Source organism: Rhinichthys klamathensis, unplaced genomic scaffold (genome assembly GCF_029890125.1).
Source record: "Rhinichthys klamathensis goyatoka isolate OS25496 unplaced genomic scaffold, OSU_Roscu_1.1 h1tg000123l_1, whole genome shotgun sequence".
NCBI classification, from domain to species: domain Eukaryota; kingdom Metazoa; phylum Chordata; class Actinopteri; order Cypriniformes; family Leuciscidae; genus Rhinichthys; species Rhinichthys klamathensis.
Genome location: NW_026606660.1, coordinates 9,616,254 through 9,631,486, shown reverse-complemented (window position 1 = coordinate 9,631,486; position 15,233 = coordinate 9,616,254). Strand labels below are relative to the sequence as shown.

The following is a 15,233-nucleotide window of genomic DNA, read 5'->3' as shown; positions in this document are numbered from 1 at the left end:
ACACTCAGCGGCCACTTTATTAGGTACCCCATGCTAGTAACGGGTTGGACCCCCGTTTGCCTTCAGAACTGCCTCAATTCTTCGTGGCATAGATTCAACAAGGTGCTGGAAGCATTCCTCAGGGAGTTTGGTCCATATTGACATGATGGCATCACACAGTTGCCGCAGATTTGTCGGCTGCACATCCATGATGCGAATCTCCCGTTCCACCACATCCCAAAGATGCTCTATTGGGTTGAGATCTGGTGACTGTGGAGGCCATTTTAGTACAGTGAACTCATTGTCATGTTCAAGAAACCAATTTGAAATGATTAGAGCTTTGTGACATGGTGGAAGTAGCCATCAGAGGATGGGTACATGGTGGCCATAAAGGGATGGACATGGTCAGAAACAATGCTCAGGTAGGCCGTGGCATTTAAACGATGCCCAATTGGCACTAAGGGGCCTAAAGAGTGCCAGGAAAACATCCCCCACACCATTACACCACCACCACCAGCCTGCACAGTGATAACAAGGCATGATGGATCCATGTTCTCATTCTGTTTACGCCAAATTCTGACTCTAACATCTGAATGTCTCAACAGAAATCGAGACTCATCAGACCAGGCAACATTTTTCCAGTCTTCAACTGTTCAATTTTGGTGAGCTCTTGCAAATTGTAGCCTCTTTTTCCTATTTGTAGTGGAGATGAGTGGTACCCGGGGGAGTCTTCTGCTGTTGTAGCCCATCCGCCTCAAGGTTGTGCGTGTTGTGGCTTCACAAATGCTTTGCTGCATACCTCGGTTGTAACGAGTGGTTATTTCAGTCACCGTTGCCCTTCTATCAGCTCGAACCAGTCTGGCCATTCTCCTCTGACCTCTGGCATCAACAAGGCATTTCCGCCCACAGAACTGCCGCTCACTGGATGTTTTTTCTTTTTCGGACCATTCTCTGTAAACCCTAGAGATGGTTGTGCGTGAAAATCCCAGTAGATTAGCAGTTTCTGAAATACTCAGACCGGCCCTTCTGGCACCAACAATCATGCCACGTTCAAAGTCACTCAAATCAACTTTCTTCCCCATACTGATGCTCGGTTTGAACTGCAGGAGATTGTCTTGACCATGTCTACATGCCTAAATGCACTGAGTTGCCGCCATGTGATTGGCTGCTTAGAAATTAAGTGTTAACGAGCAGTTGGACAGGTGTACCTAATAAAGTGGCCGGTGAGTGTATATAGAACCCCATTGAACCTAAGAATATAAAAAGTAGTTTAGAAGCCATAAGGAGGCCCTTGTTGAAAGAATGTTAATTTACCGTACACCGTAGTCAAGTTTTGTAAGGGTAAATTGCATGTAGAAAAAGAGAGTAAATATCTGCACACTGAACACACCATGGAAACAAGTAATGCCATGTTTTTTGGGACGATTCCATGTTGATAATAAAGTAGTATTTTTTAAAGCATCTGATAGCACCAGATATTAGACTTACAGTACTAAGGATGTATTAATATAGTTATCAAAGTTACAATTACCATAGTATCTGATACCATCAATGTAATGCATCCTTGCTGAATAAAAGTATTCATTTCTTTTAAAACAGAACAAAACAATTACTGACCCCAAAGAGTGATCAAGAGTTATTTTCAAAAACAATGAGAAATGGCATATAAAGGAAAAAAGAGTTTAAATTTAGTGTGTGTGTGTGTGTGTGTGTGTACGTATAGTGTATATTGTCAGCAGCGTGACTGTTCACCTCTGATACATCACACAGCTTTGATGTCTCAGAGGCACTTATACGTGTATCCCCAAGGGCTACACACACACACACACACATCTCTCCACAGGGATTTGAGTGTCTGACAGACCCCTCTCTATGGCTCCGACTTGTCATCACACTTATCCTGAAATAAAGTTGCCCTCTCAGAAACAAGCCCTTTCAGTTTCCACGCACCTCACGGCTCTGTAATCCTGACAGCTTCTCTCATTCTCCTTTTAATGTTTTTTGTTGTGTTGTGTGTATGAAGGTCTTTGATGTTTGATGACCTACACACATAAATGTGAACTATAATTCAGTAAAAGCTCAAGCGTTTTTGGTCAAATCTAACATTGATAGCTTCGGTTCTAATATAGGTTATTTTCTTTTCACAAATGTGAACCGGAATTGCAACATTTTCTTGCAGTTTACAATTTTAGTGTAATGCGTAAATATAAATATTTATAAATAAATAAATAAATAAGACACTTTAGATTGACTTTTTATTGACTATCGATTCGTATTTGCAGTGTTATTTCATTTTGTTGTTGATTTAAATGGTGATTTTCTTAAAATCACATTTCTAAGTTATATGTATAGGAAAAGATAGGAAAATTATTTGATTAACTTAAAAAACAAGTACATTTATAAATAAATAATATTTAAATACATTTTAATACAAATTTGTATAAATTTACAATGCAACTTAAATGTAAATACATTCATTCTAAATAAGTAAATAAGTTAGTAATTCAAACCTAATAAGAATTTTTAGCAACTTTTGATTGAGATTGTCCGTTGATTTATACTTGCAGCAGTATGCCATTTTTTTTATTTTTTTTAAAGTACATAAAGACAGATATACACACAGAAATAAATACAATTGCAAATTAGAAAAATAAATACATTTATAAATTTATCAAATATGTTTAAAATAAAATGACATGCATCAATAAGTAAATGAATACATAAACCTTTTTTTAAAGCAACTTTTGACTTACCTTGTCCATTGACTCATACGTGCATTATGTCATTTTTGCTTTTGCTCCTGTTCAATGATTTGATGTGATATTGTTTTGTGAACAGGACTGTGACATGCTGGCTGGAGAGACGACGGCGTGGACATCCTTAAGAGACGCCATCCCTCACCTGGAGCAGCTTCAGTCTGAGCAGCGTATCCTTCACAGTTGAATCAAATGATATTACTGTCTAACACTGTGAGCGATACGCTGGCTATATCTCAGGGTTTAGCTGGGTGAAGGCAACCAGCCTGTAGCGGTTTTGCTCTGGAAACAACTGCTAGACTCTGCAAACTATGCCCGATACAGTAGTCATATCAATTTCCAAAAGATTGAAGTGAAAGGTGTGAGGGTAAAGCTGTCAGTTCTGTCTAGCTCTCTTGCTATTACCCTTTGGACACGCGTCTGATGTATTAAAGAAAATGCAGGCTGTCTTCCTGCTGAAATAACAAGCATAGATTGCATTTTGAAATCTGTTTCCCAACTGGCTTAACCTGCAAGACTTTCTTGGTTTTCTTAACTACTGTAGTTTTTGTAATACAGTCCTGCTTCTTTTTAATTGTGTCCTTAACTGTTTAATCAAAAGACTGGGAGGAGTTGTTGAAAGAGAGCCGAGCTCTTTTGCACAGATATGCAGATGTCATCCCGGACAGGAACATCTATGTGCTCAGGCTGCTGGATCTGGCCATGGATGCTTGTATTAGTCTGGATCGCTACGAGACGGCACTGGAGTACGGCAATAGGGCTCTGGGACCTTACAAGTGAGTGTGTGCCTCTAAGTTCTGTGATCTGTGTCTTCACTGACAGATTATCCTGGTAAATCTCCAAGGAATACACCTCCATCAAATCTATAAATGTCCCATTAGAACTGTGACTCACACAGACTCGCTCATGTCTAAAGATCCAAAACAGACAAGAGCAGATTTAGTTCATAGAAACACTAGGCAGTATTGAAGAATAGATCCTTGTTGTACTATTTATTTAATTAATACATTTGTTTAAAGGGATACTCCACTTTTTTTGGAAATAGGTTTATTTTACAAATCCCCCAGAGTTAAACTGTTGAGTTTTACCGTTTTTGAATCCATTCAGCCGATCTCCGGTTCTGGCGGTACCACTTTTAGCATAGCTTAGCATACATCATTGAAGTGGACAAGACCATTAGCATTTCTCCCAAAAAAATGACCAAAGAGTTTCGATATTTTTCCTATTTAAAACTTGACTCTTCTGTAGTTACTTCGTGCACTAAGACCGACGGAAAATGTAAAGTTGTGATTTTCTAGGCTGATATGGCTAGGAACTATACTCTCATTCCTGCGTAATAATCAAGAAACTTTACTGCCGTACCATGAGTGCAGCAGGCGCAATGATATGACAAACGTAGTCCCGGTCATGTTGGAAGTTACCGAGCTGGGGACTATTTTCAGGCGCTGCGTCATATCATTACGCCTGCTGCACTCATGGTACGGCAGTAAAGTTTCTTGATTATTACGCAGGAATGAGAGTATAGTTCCTAGCCATATCAGCCTAGAAAATCACAACTTTACATTTTCCGTCGGTCTTAGTGCACGATGTAACTACAGAAGAGTCAAGTTTTAAATAGGAAAAATATCTAAACTCTTTGGTCATTTTTTTGGGAGAAATGCTAATGGTCTTGTCCACTTCAATGATGTATGCTAAGCTATGCTAAAAGTGGTACCGCCAGAACCGGAGATCGGCTGAATGGATTCAAAAACGGTAAAACTCAACAGTTTAACTCTGGGGGAGTTGTAAAATGAGCCTATTTCCAAAAAAAGTGGAGTATCCCTTTAAGTTTATTCATTACCAAATGAATAGTTCACTTTAAAATGAAAATTCTGTCTTCATTTACTCACCGTCAAGTTGTTTCAAACCTGTATGAATTTCTTTCTTCTGTTGAACACAAAAGAAGATATTTTGAAGAATGTCGGAAATCAAAACAGTTGATGTACCACATTTACTTCTATAGTAGGAAAAAAATACTATGGAAGACAGTCAATGGGGTCCATCAATTGTCTGGTTGCGTAACAATAGCGTAAGTATCGGATGCCTAAAGGTGCTTGCACACTGAATTTCGAAATTTCCATATGCGTTTTTTCGTATTCGTCATTCGGTGGCACTGAATTGTCAAAACACCTCTTAAAACGCTTGCTACGGATGCGAAAAACGCAGAAAATCGAACCCGATTCAAAAATAATTATGACGGACGAAAGTTACGGACTCAGTGTGCAAGGACCTTAACTGATCAAAATGATGTGTTTCACTTGTTGGATGAAAAAAAAAAAACAACAAAGGCATTATAGTGTTATTCTCTTTTTGACACAACAGTTTCAATATAAACTATGGCATTTTGGGGGGAAATATGTATTGGTTTTGTATAGGATACTAACAGATTTATCATCTCAGGACATTTAAAATGCTTGTACACCCTGCTAGAATATGTTGCCTACCCAAATACACAGGTTTTTATTTTTATTTTTTATATAACCTTTATCAAAAAAAAAAAGCTTGTTCAGCTGTGTTTAAATGGAACAAATGGATCAATTTAGGAAAGGGCAGACCCCAGGTGACATGCACTGCAGGACGGTATTCATCACCTAGCACTGGATCAATGTGCATGACACCAGTCTTAGTTTTGTGCACAGTAGCCACTATAAGACTTCCCGTGAGACGTGTAAAACAGGAAGCTCTAAAACACCAATGGAAACTGGTCTTCTTCTAAAGCGAGGCGTTTGTGAGCGCATTTGTGTAAAGTAAGACAGAAGATCCTCTGTAGGAGGTTTGGGACTCTTCTATTGTGGTATTTCATTTGTGGTTTTTGGGGAAAAAGCTGTTTGGAGAGGTCTCTTTCCCATAGTGCTGAGAATAATGCATTCCTTCAGGCTAAACGCAAAGAGATTATTGACTTCAAGCTCCTGCAGATGTCAATTTGTAGCGGCAGTAGACCTCCAGTGATTTCCACTAAATCCAAAAGTAGACAGTAAAGCAACATTCGGATCAGAGCTTTGGAGTCATTGGACCTTAGAAAAAAGTGAAATTACCCAACAGCTTTTCCCCTGTCAAAGGGAGGAAATATGAATACGGTTGTTATTTTTCTACTGCGCTGGATCCCGTCTTCCCATGTCAGCTCTCACAAAGCGTGAATAAGTTTTTATATTGCCTGTTGGATTCTTATTCTCCAGCTTTATACTGCGTCTGATGAATGTTTATGGTGCCGAGGGAGGGCCGCCAATTGCAAGGAAAAGGAAAAAGTGCTGCTAAAATGGCTTTTTAAATACGGAATCGACATTGAGATTGATGGCTGCCAGTGTCGCCGCAGTTTCCGCTGTTAGTACAACAAGATAAATGCACATTATAAAGAAAGATAAATGCCGCACACAAGAATATTTCAACCATTTGGTCATTTTCATTGCACATCCTTCAAGTGCTGATAATTGCTGCTTTCACAATGATTTCTGCTCTTGTCTTCGGCAAAGAGAATTTAATGTCTGCTCCCCAAAGAGGTTTATATACTGAAAAACTATACTAATAATAATAGATTAAAATGGTCAAAAGTGACTGTAGTTACAAAAGATTTCAGTTTCAACTAAATTCCGTTCTTTTGAACTTCCTATTCATCAAAGAATCCTGAAAAAAGTATCTTGTTCTCCACAAATAAGCAGTTTTCAACATAGTCAATAATGATACATTTTTGTTATGAGAAGCAAATCAGCAATGATTTCTGGAGGATCATGTGACACTGAAGACTGGAGGAATGATGCTGAAAATTCAGCTTTGCCCCACAGGAATAAATTACATTTTAAAATATATTGGAATACTAAAAAGTTATTTTAAATGATAATAATATTTCACAATATTACTGTTTTTACTGTATTTTTGATCGACTAAACTTAGCCGCTGTGAGCATAAGAGACTTCTTTTAAAAACATTAAAATATCTTTCCGACCCCAAACTTTTGAAAAAGTAGTATATGTTGCTTCTTGGATTCCTGCAACTTTTCATTTGCCATCAATGAAGAAAAAGCTTTTTGCTCTCAGAATGGTTTTTATCCCAACACATCACAGATATACTGTAATGTCCATAGCCCGGAGCAAATTTGTCCAACTGCGCCCCGATGTTTTTTCTCCTTTAATTCATTATCATTGCACATGCCCTTATTATTTGCTTGAAAGTGGGGTTTAAAAGTCATCAGAAGTCATAATCCGTCAAACATTTGGGCAGAAAATCAGTAAAACTCACAACAAGGCTGTGAAAACGGTTTTGTTTAAGTGACAGCTCCAGTCATCACTTAACACCGGGCTTCATGACATTCCATTACAGCTTGATTCAGTATTCGTCATGCGCTTTTGTTCTGCCTTTCAGAAATTGTGAGGTTCATTATTGGCCTTGTCTGGGATCCCAAATTATTTCTGGAATTGGCTGGTCCTGTGCTAGCTGTGTGAATGCTTTCTGAACAGGCAATTATTAGCAGCGGCCCTTCCCCACCCTTCTCTTGTCATTGAGGCTTCAAGAGGTCTTGAAAGAGATACTGGCAGAGCGACCACCTGACAAAGCAATAATAGATCCTTCACATCACGAGAGAGCTTGAACAGCATTCCAATCACTTCTCCGCTCAGGAAGAACATTTAATTTGGTTACCTTAAGAAACCTTTCAAAAATTGTTTATCTGTGCTATGATTTATTTTCAAAGAAACTGGTTCCTGTTTTACTTGTTGCATATTAACTAAAGGCGCTGCTGGCTATTGCAAGATAAGTAGACATTTATTTATGCATCGATTCTATTCAGTCAGGCAGTTTAGTGAGAGCCACTGAATTGTTTTAATTGCTCAAGTGCTTAATATATGCCAAGTGATTCATTAGTGCATGCTGTTTTTAGCCAGTCTTTTCACAATAATTAATTTGATTATAAAATTAGCGCTGCAGCTTCATTGCTTATGTATGATGATGCTTTGCATTTCACTTTGAACTTTTATTCAGTCTTTTAAACCTAGACTCAGGGATATTCAATGACTTGACAACTTACATAGTGGGTGATAAGTTTGATTTATGTATCTCTTTTGCAGGGACCAAACACTAGCCAAGCGCCAAAACAGAGCATAAATTTCCTTTATGGGCAAATAATGCTAGTATGTTTCTCAGATGTCTCTAGGATGTTTATTCCTCCTCACGTTTTGTTACAGGTGTACAATATGCTATATATATATATATATATATATATTCACCTAAAGCAGGGGTCTCAAACTCAACTTAACTGGGGGCCGCTGGTGGTAGAGTCGGGGTCAGGCTGGGCCGCATCAAGTATTCCACAAAAAAATAGTATTCAAGTATTACAAAAAAGGAGCACAACTGATCCAATCTTCTCAATATTTATTATTAACGTTTCTTCTGAACTGTTCCTCTGAATTTGAACATTCCTTTCTGTACATGATTGGTTCTTCATGAGCTGTCCTTCTGACAGTTGAAGTTCATTTTACAAACTTTCTTTGTCTATAACACATATTTGTGATATTTATATTTGCTTATGTCCTTTTTATTTTCTTTATACAACACATTAATGATATTGAATGTTTTTTTTTTTTTGGAAGGCACATTTCCTTTTATTATACTTAGAAAAACAATTATTGCTTTTGCAATACAAATATTTGCAGTCATGTCTGCCCGTCTTATTTCATTCTTTCTACACATGTATAGTGTCTCAAATTACTGACTGCACAAATCAAAGCAAACCTTCTTATCAACCTGTTGGACACATATTACAAGCTCAAAATGATTATTCTCACATTGTTTTAGAGCAGGGATCTCCAACACGTCGCTCGCGAGCTACCAGTAGCTCGTGATCTGATTGGTGGTAGCTCGCCAAGGGGCCGTTCACATATCGCGCTCACATATTTTGAGCGCTCAAGTTCGTTATTTCAAATGTAGGCGCGCGGCAAGCGCGCTCATAATTGAAGCGACGCGCTTGTTTTTTCCAGGCGCAGTATATTTGTACTTCGCGGTTGTCTATGACAACTATTGACAACAAACCCACCGTAAGCTGTCACGAGACTATCTATGGTAGCCCTTAAGGGATAACACACGCAACGACGGGCCGCACTAACATTAAACTTTAATGTCAAGTAGGGGGCCACAAAATGGGCCGCGAGTTTGAGACCACTGACCTAAAGGATTATTAGGAACACCTGTTGAATTTCTCATTAATGCAATTATCTAATCAACCAATCACATGGCAGTTGCTTCAATGCATTTAGGGGTGTGGACCTGGTCAAGACAATCTCCTGAACTCCAAACTGAATGTCAGAATGGGAAAGAAAGGTGATTTAAGCAATTTTGAGCATGGCATGGTTGTTGGTGCCAGACGGACCGGTCTGAGTATTTCACAATCTGCTCAGTTACTGGGATTTTCACGCACAACCATTTCTAGGGTTTACAAAGAATGAAGTGAAAAGGCAAAAACATCCAGTATGCGGCAGTCCTGTGGGCGAAAATGCCTTGTTGATGCTAGAGGTCAGAGGAGAATGGGCCGACTGATTCAAGCTGATAGAAGAGCAACTTTGACTGAAATAACCACTCGTTACAACCGAGGTATGCAGCAAAGCATTTGTGAAGCCACAACACGCACAACCTTGAGGCGGATGGGCTACAACAGCAGAAGACCCCACCGGGTACCACTCATCTCCACTACAAATAGGAAAAAGAGGCTACAATTTGCAAGAGCTCACCAAAATTGGACAGTTGAAGACTGGAAAAATGTTGCCTGGTCTGATGAGTCTTGATTTCTGCCGAGACATTCAGATGGTAGAGTCAGAATTTGGCGTAAACAGAATGAGAACATGGATCCATCATGCCTTGTTACCACTGTGCAGGCTGGTGGTGGTGGTGTAATGGTGTGGGGGATGTTTTCTTGACAACCTTTAAGGCCCCTTAGTGCCGATTTTTCGTTTAAATGCCACGGCCTACCTGAGCATTGTTTCTGACCATGTCCATCCCTTTATGGCCCTCTGATGGCTACTTCCAGCAGGATAATGCACCATGTCACAAAGCTCGAATCATTTCAGATTGGTTTCTTGAACATGACAATGAGTTCACTGTACTAAAATGGCCCCCACAGTCACCAGATCTCAACCCAATAGAGCATCTTTGGGATGTGGTGGAACGGGAGCTTCGTGCCCTGGATGTGCATCCCACAAATCTCCATCAACTGCAAGATGCTATCCTATCAATATGGGCCAACATTTCTAAAGAATGCTTTCAGCACCTTGTTGAATCAATGCCACGTAGAATTAAGGCAGTTCTGAAGGCGAAAGGGGGTCAAACACAGTATTAGTATGGTGTTCCTAATAATCCTTTAGGTGAGTGTATATATATATATATATATATATACACACACACAGACACAATTTCTCTGCTGCTATGAAACATCTATCGGCGTTGGATTTCTCAATTCACCCGTCATTGGCATGTGTGGCAAAACGTTTTGGCTTCTTTTTGTTAAAATGCCCAACCTTTTTAGCACTTTCTCCATGTGTTAATTAAGCAAAAGATGTGCACTCAGAGAAAAGTGTTTCTTACTATTCTATAGATTTTGCACTTCTCACTTGTGTTTCTCAAGTTTGACACTACAGCTATCAGTTTAAACACATCACAGGTTTCGGTACCTGCTGTTTAGCCTGGAAGCACAAACTATTTGCATTCTCACATCCAGGTGACTGTGACTGTGACTATCAATAGCTCAACTGTGGTTAGCTCATTAACAAAACATTACAATGGGAATTTTTAAATTCCTGCCATTCAGTCATGCAGAGTGGATACGTACGTGGCTTTCTTCATGTATTCTTCATGTATTTTTTGGTGGTGTTTTGGCATCTATCTATCTATCTATCTATCTATCGTCTTTCTAATTTCTATCTATCTATCTATCTATCTATCTACCATCCATCCATCCATCCATCTATCATCCATCCATCTATCATCCATCCATCCATCCATCCATCTATCCATCTATCCATCTATCCATCTATCCATCTATCCATCTATCTATCTATCTATCTATCTATCTAATCTTAAATATCCTGAAAGTTTCAGAACTCAAAACTTCCTTGTTAATTCAAAAGCCGCTTTGGCACATTTTTCAAAACAGTTTTAACATTCTCTAAACTGTAAACTCAATTGTCACAACTGTTTGCTTGAACATCACAACTCTATTGCATGTCTGCAAAATGCAGTTTCTCACCCAAAACATATAATCCATGCTTCAAAACCTAGTTATTGTGACAGTAAATTGGCCAATGCCACCAAAATAACAAGTGTTTTTGTCACCGTGTGAGCCACACTGGTCAAAATGTTTAGATGTGTTTTCACCATGGAAATATTTGTTATAGGTAAACTTAATGTTTTAGGTGACACTGTCTGTTTTCTACACTGTACAATAATGTCAGTTTTTAGATACAGATTTCAGATTTACTTGGAAAAATCAATACTGTAGTACACAAAAAGAAAATGGACATCTGGTCACACTTTATATTAGGTGTCCTTATCTACAACTTATAGTGTTACTATTGTATTGCAAAACACTTCTTATGCTATTGAGTTAGGATACAGGTAAGGTTAGTGACAGGTTTAGTTCTATGGGTTTATGGGTGGTAATGAAAGGGTCAACAGTCTAATTCTATATTTAATAATAGCTGTAATTACATGCAGGTATTTTATAGATGTAAGTACAATGTAAAAACATCTACTGTATGTACGCAATAAGTGCATTGTTTCTGTAGTGATTCATTTAAATGCTAGCGCATAGTATAGTTAAAGATGCCTAAAGAGGGACCTAACATTTGTATTTATACAGTATATTTGTTTTTGTTGAAATGTTTTACATGTAAACTGAATATTCACAGTTGCTTGTTCATTTTTACCTATTTAAATATGTCTTCCCTGTCAACACCACACATTCTTACATATCTTCCTATTGCTCTTCCACGACAAACTGTGAATTTAGCTTGTAGCACATTTCTACAAAAATAAACTGCTGTTGCTGTTTAGGGTTGTGGCATTCCTTCATGTTCATGTGCAAACTTCATATAGCCCACTCTATGCTTCCAAACTTGATTGGTTGATTGGTAAGATTGTTATTCCTATTGCATTACAATGGAAAGCCATTTGCCAATTTAGCAAACATTACAAACATTCCATGTCATTGGTAGTTATGGAATATACTGTACATGCATGTCTGACAGATTTTGATAATTGAATGGATAATTTTGCTTGTGAAGGCTCACACGATGCAAGAATGTTTAGAAGTGAAGAGTTTGACAATTTCACAGAGAATCAACTCTTCAGTTTTGATCAACAAGCCATGTAAATAAAAATAAAGATGATTAATTACCATGTTGTCGCAGACAGGAGTATCCTTGGTATTTGAGTCGTAGGTTTGTTGTCTTCTGACTCTGGATCAGTCTCTGGCTCAATCATGTTTGGCTGAATTTCACCAGTTGCAATTTTCAACATTGGAAGTTTTCATAACAATTCCGCAAGTGTAATAGTGGGGACATTGAAAATGATTTAGTATGGAAAACTGTTACCCAATCACAGCAGTGGGCGTTAACTTCCAAGTCTTGAATGTGGCACGCCCATCAAAACATCAAAATAGCCTTACTTCGAACTACTTGATGTAAACAATCTTGCTAACTATATAAGTGGATCTCAGAGAACATTATTTCAAAAATGCAGTTCATGACCCCTTTAATTTTCATTAGAAAAATGTATTGAGTTATTATTAAATTACATTTTGAATGTTATATAAATAAATCAAAAATGAAGAATGTTTGTTTTTGAGGTTACAGTCGAATTAAAGGTTCCTTGCTTAAGCATTCTTTCATCTCAAACCAGTTCAAGTCCTCTATTAAAATGAGACAAGCTGGTGTATCATTAATATGCAAATTAGGGCATTAAGCAGTTAATCCAATGAAGTGGAATAAGGAACATTCCTTAGAGTCCGGCTCCAAGGGCATCCTGGTCTGCAGAGTTCCCCTTCGCTCCAGCAAAACACTGACCGCTCGCCTCGGCTTTGGCAGTTTCAGACCTCTGCAAGAGGTTCATGAGTGACTTCACTCTATTGTTTTTGTACTTTGCCTCATTGCCTGAAGTGTTGCTTTGCTTCTAACTAGCAATCGACATTGTGCATCGAGTTAAGTTGTAAACAGGGCATTCTTTAGACCTGACTCACTGCATGTTTATCATTCACATGCAAAGTTTTCTGTTTCAGATCACACAAAACAAGAGAAGCGCATGTCCAGACTTCACTAGATCACTTTTCTTTTTTTTTTTTACTTGAAATCTCCAGGACTAGTGGAAGAACCTGACCTGATCATTTCCGTCTTTTCTCATTACATTACAGAGTGCATAAATATTTATTTAAAATGTATTTATCATGCCCACAAGGGTAGCATTTCTAAATTTATAAGTGCTGTAGGTTAGCTTATCCTGTGCTCTGAAAATTAAATCGACAACTGACCAAGTCAAGCTTAGTCACTACTGGGGCTTTTAAGGCTTCACTTTTATCTCATTGCCAAAGAGCATGTGATCTATTCACAGGAGGTTCAGTCCTAGTTTATCACTCTACATAGTCTGCAGTCTTTGCTTGAGGCACCTACAATGCTATCAGTGAGTTCAGTCTATTTCTGTCTCCAAATTGTCATTGAACAGTAAAGTATGTGATTTCCACACCACAAGCACCACAAACACCAAACAGGATTGCAGAAATAATGACTGTTTTCAGATAGGTTTTCTGAACACTCACACCATCAGCTTTTTGCTCAGACCAATAGATCCCCTAAAACTCACTGGTTTCTGATGCAATGATATTAAATAATAATAATAATTGCACATCTATATATACTGTATCTTTAAAAGACAATTAATATTCAGTAAATTATTTGCGCTGGCAGTATCGGATGAGAACAAAATTTCGAGCTGAATTGAGCTGGATAATGACACTAACTTTGAAACATTGTCACTGAATGACTGTTGCCTTTCGAGGAGCTGCTTTATAGCTTGTCTCGTAATTGATGATTTTATTGGCAGCGGCTATTTGCACTTAGTGAAAATATCATGTTTTCTTTGCAACAAGTTTAATAGCAGTTAGATGCTGTTTATACTTATACAGTAAATAGTGGCAGATACTATTTGCAAATCGCATACTGTATAATAGGTACAACATTTTGATTGAAACGTCACCACTGTTAAAAAAAGTATGTTTTATATTGTATAAATGTGTGTTGTGTAAATGAAATTCGGACATACTGCATCCACCATGTTGTCATTGTCATGTGACCTATGCTTCACTTCCATTCACAAATCCTCTCCCGTGTCCATCGGATGTGCATTTCCGAATCTTGCCGGAAGTACTGTAGGAGGTCATCCTGGTACTTTTGATTTATGAATACCATGAATTCTCACACTCGGCTCAGTATATAGAATGGAAGTAGGCATTGAATCTGTATTGTATAAAGCACTATAAATACATGTAAAAATGACATTTTGAAGCCACTATACAGTATGTGAGGTTGTGAAACCACTGCAAGGCAAACAATACTGTGGCCTTTTGCAGCAGAAAAGGAAACACTAAAATAATTTGACAAATTTAACGTAATTGCACATTCATTTCCACAGTGTTGGCAAATGTGCATTTAGAAGGCATTTGCACAGTTTCACCACTGTTATCAGATGTTGATTTATGCAGATCCAGTCGTGTTCTCCTCCTCACAAAGCAGCAGATCCTGGGGCGTTTCAGCTGCGAGTACCTTCTGACGTCTGACAGTCTCTCAGCACCCCATCCTGTTCTATAGCTCAATGTATCGCATAGAGGACAATTAACACATATATATCATCAAGCCACATGGTTGAATGGTGAATGGAGCTGGTTGAACAAAACATTTTTGAGCATAATTATCAGTGTGCAGACATTTGCATTGCTGCATTGCTCATGAATCCAACTCTGGTCGGATGTGCACACTTTTCTAGATCTTATCCACTTAATATATTCAGTCATGCCAATTAAAGCAAAATTATTTTTAATGAGCTGCTACTGATATGGATATTTTACCTGCTGCCAAAACACCAACAGGTGGTGTAAAGAATATCCCAGGATTCTGCATCAGTGCTTCTGATGCACGTTTCTATTCGTAGATGCTGTATGAAATAGGGCAGGGCTGTTATATTTAAATATGTATGAAGAGTCTCTTCTGCTGTGCATATGCTTTTACCTCTTTTTAGTTCTGTTCATCACCAAGCAGAAAGACAAATAGAGATTTCATGGACGTTTGCCACAAAATGTATTTGAAGCCACTCTTAAAAATGTATGAATGTCATTTTGTTATTTAACAGAATACCAAAAGCAAGTTTTAATTGTTGGAAAGAAAGGTAGCAAAAACTGTTTTGGAGCAAAAAATCATGTCACTTGGTAGATTTTAA

The 15,233-nt window shown here is 38.2% G+C and overlaps 1 protein-coding gene across 1 annotated transcript in view; it reads left to right on the top strand.

The window, feature by feature from the left end:
* Positions 1-15,233, top strand: part of smyd3 (SET and MYND domain containing 3) — a 216,450-nt gene that overhangs the window by 193,116 nt on the left and 8,101 nt on the right. Inside the window, exons 9-10 of the mRNA XM_056256150.1 lie at positions 2,818-2,905; positions 3,337-3,511. Coding sequence (XP_056112125.1) covers positions 2,818-2,905; positions 3,337-3,511 — 263 coding nt within the window. The remainder of the gene's footprint in view (positions 1-2,817; positions 2,906-3,336; positions 3,512-15,233) is intronic.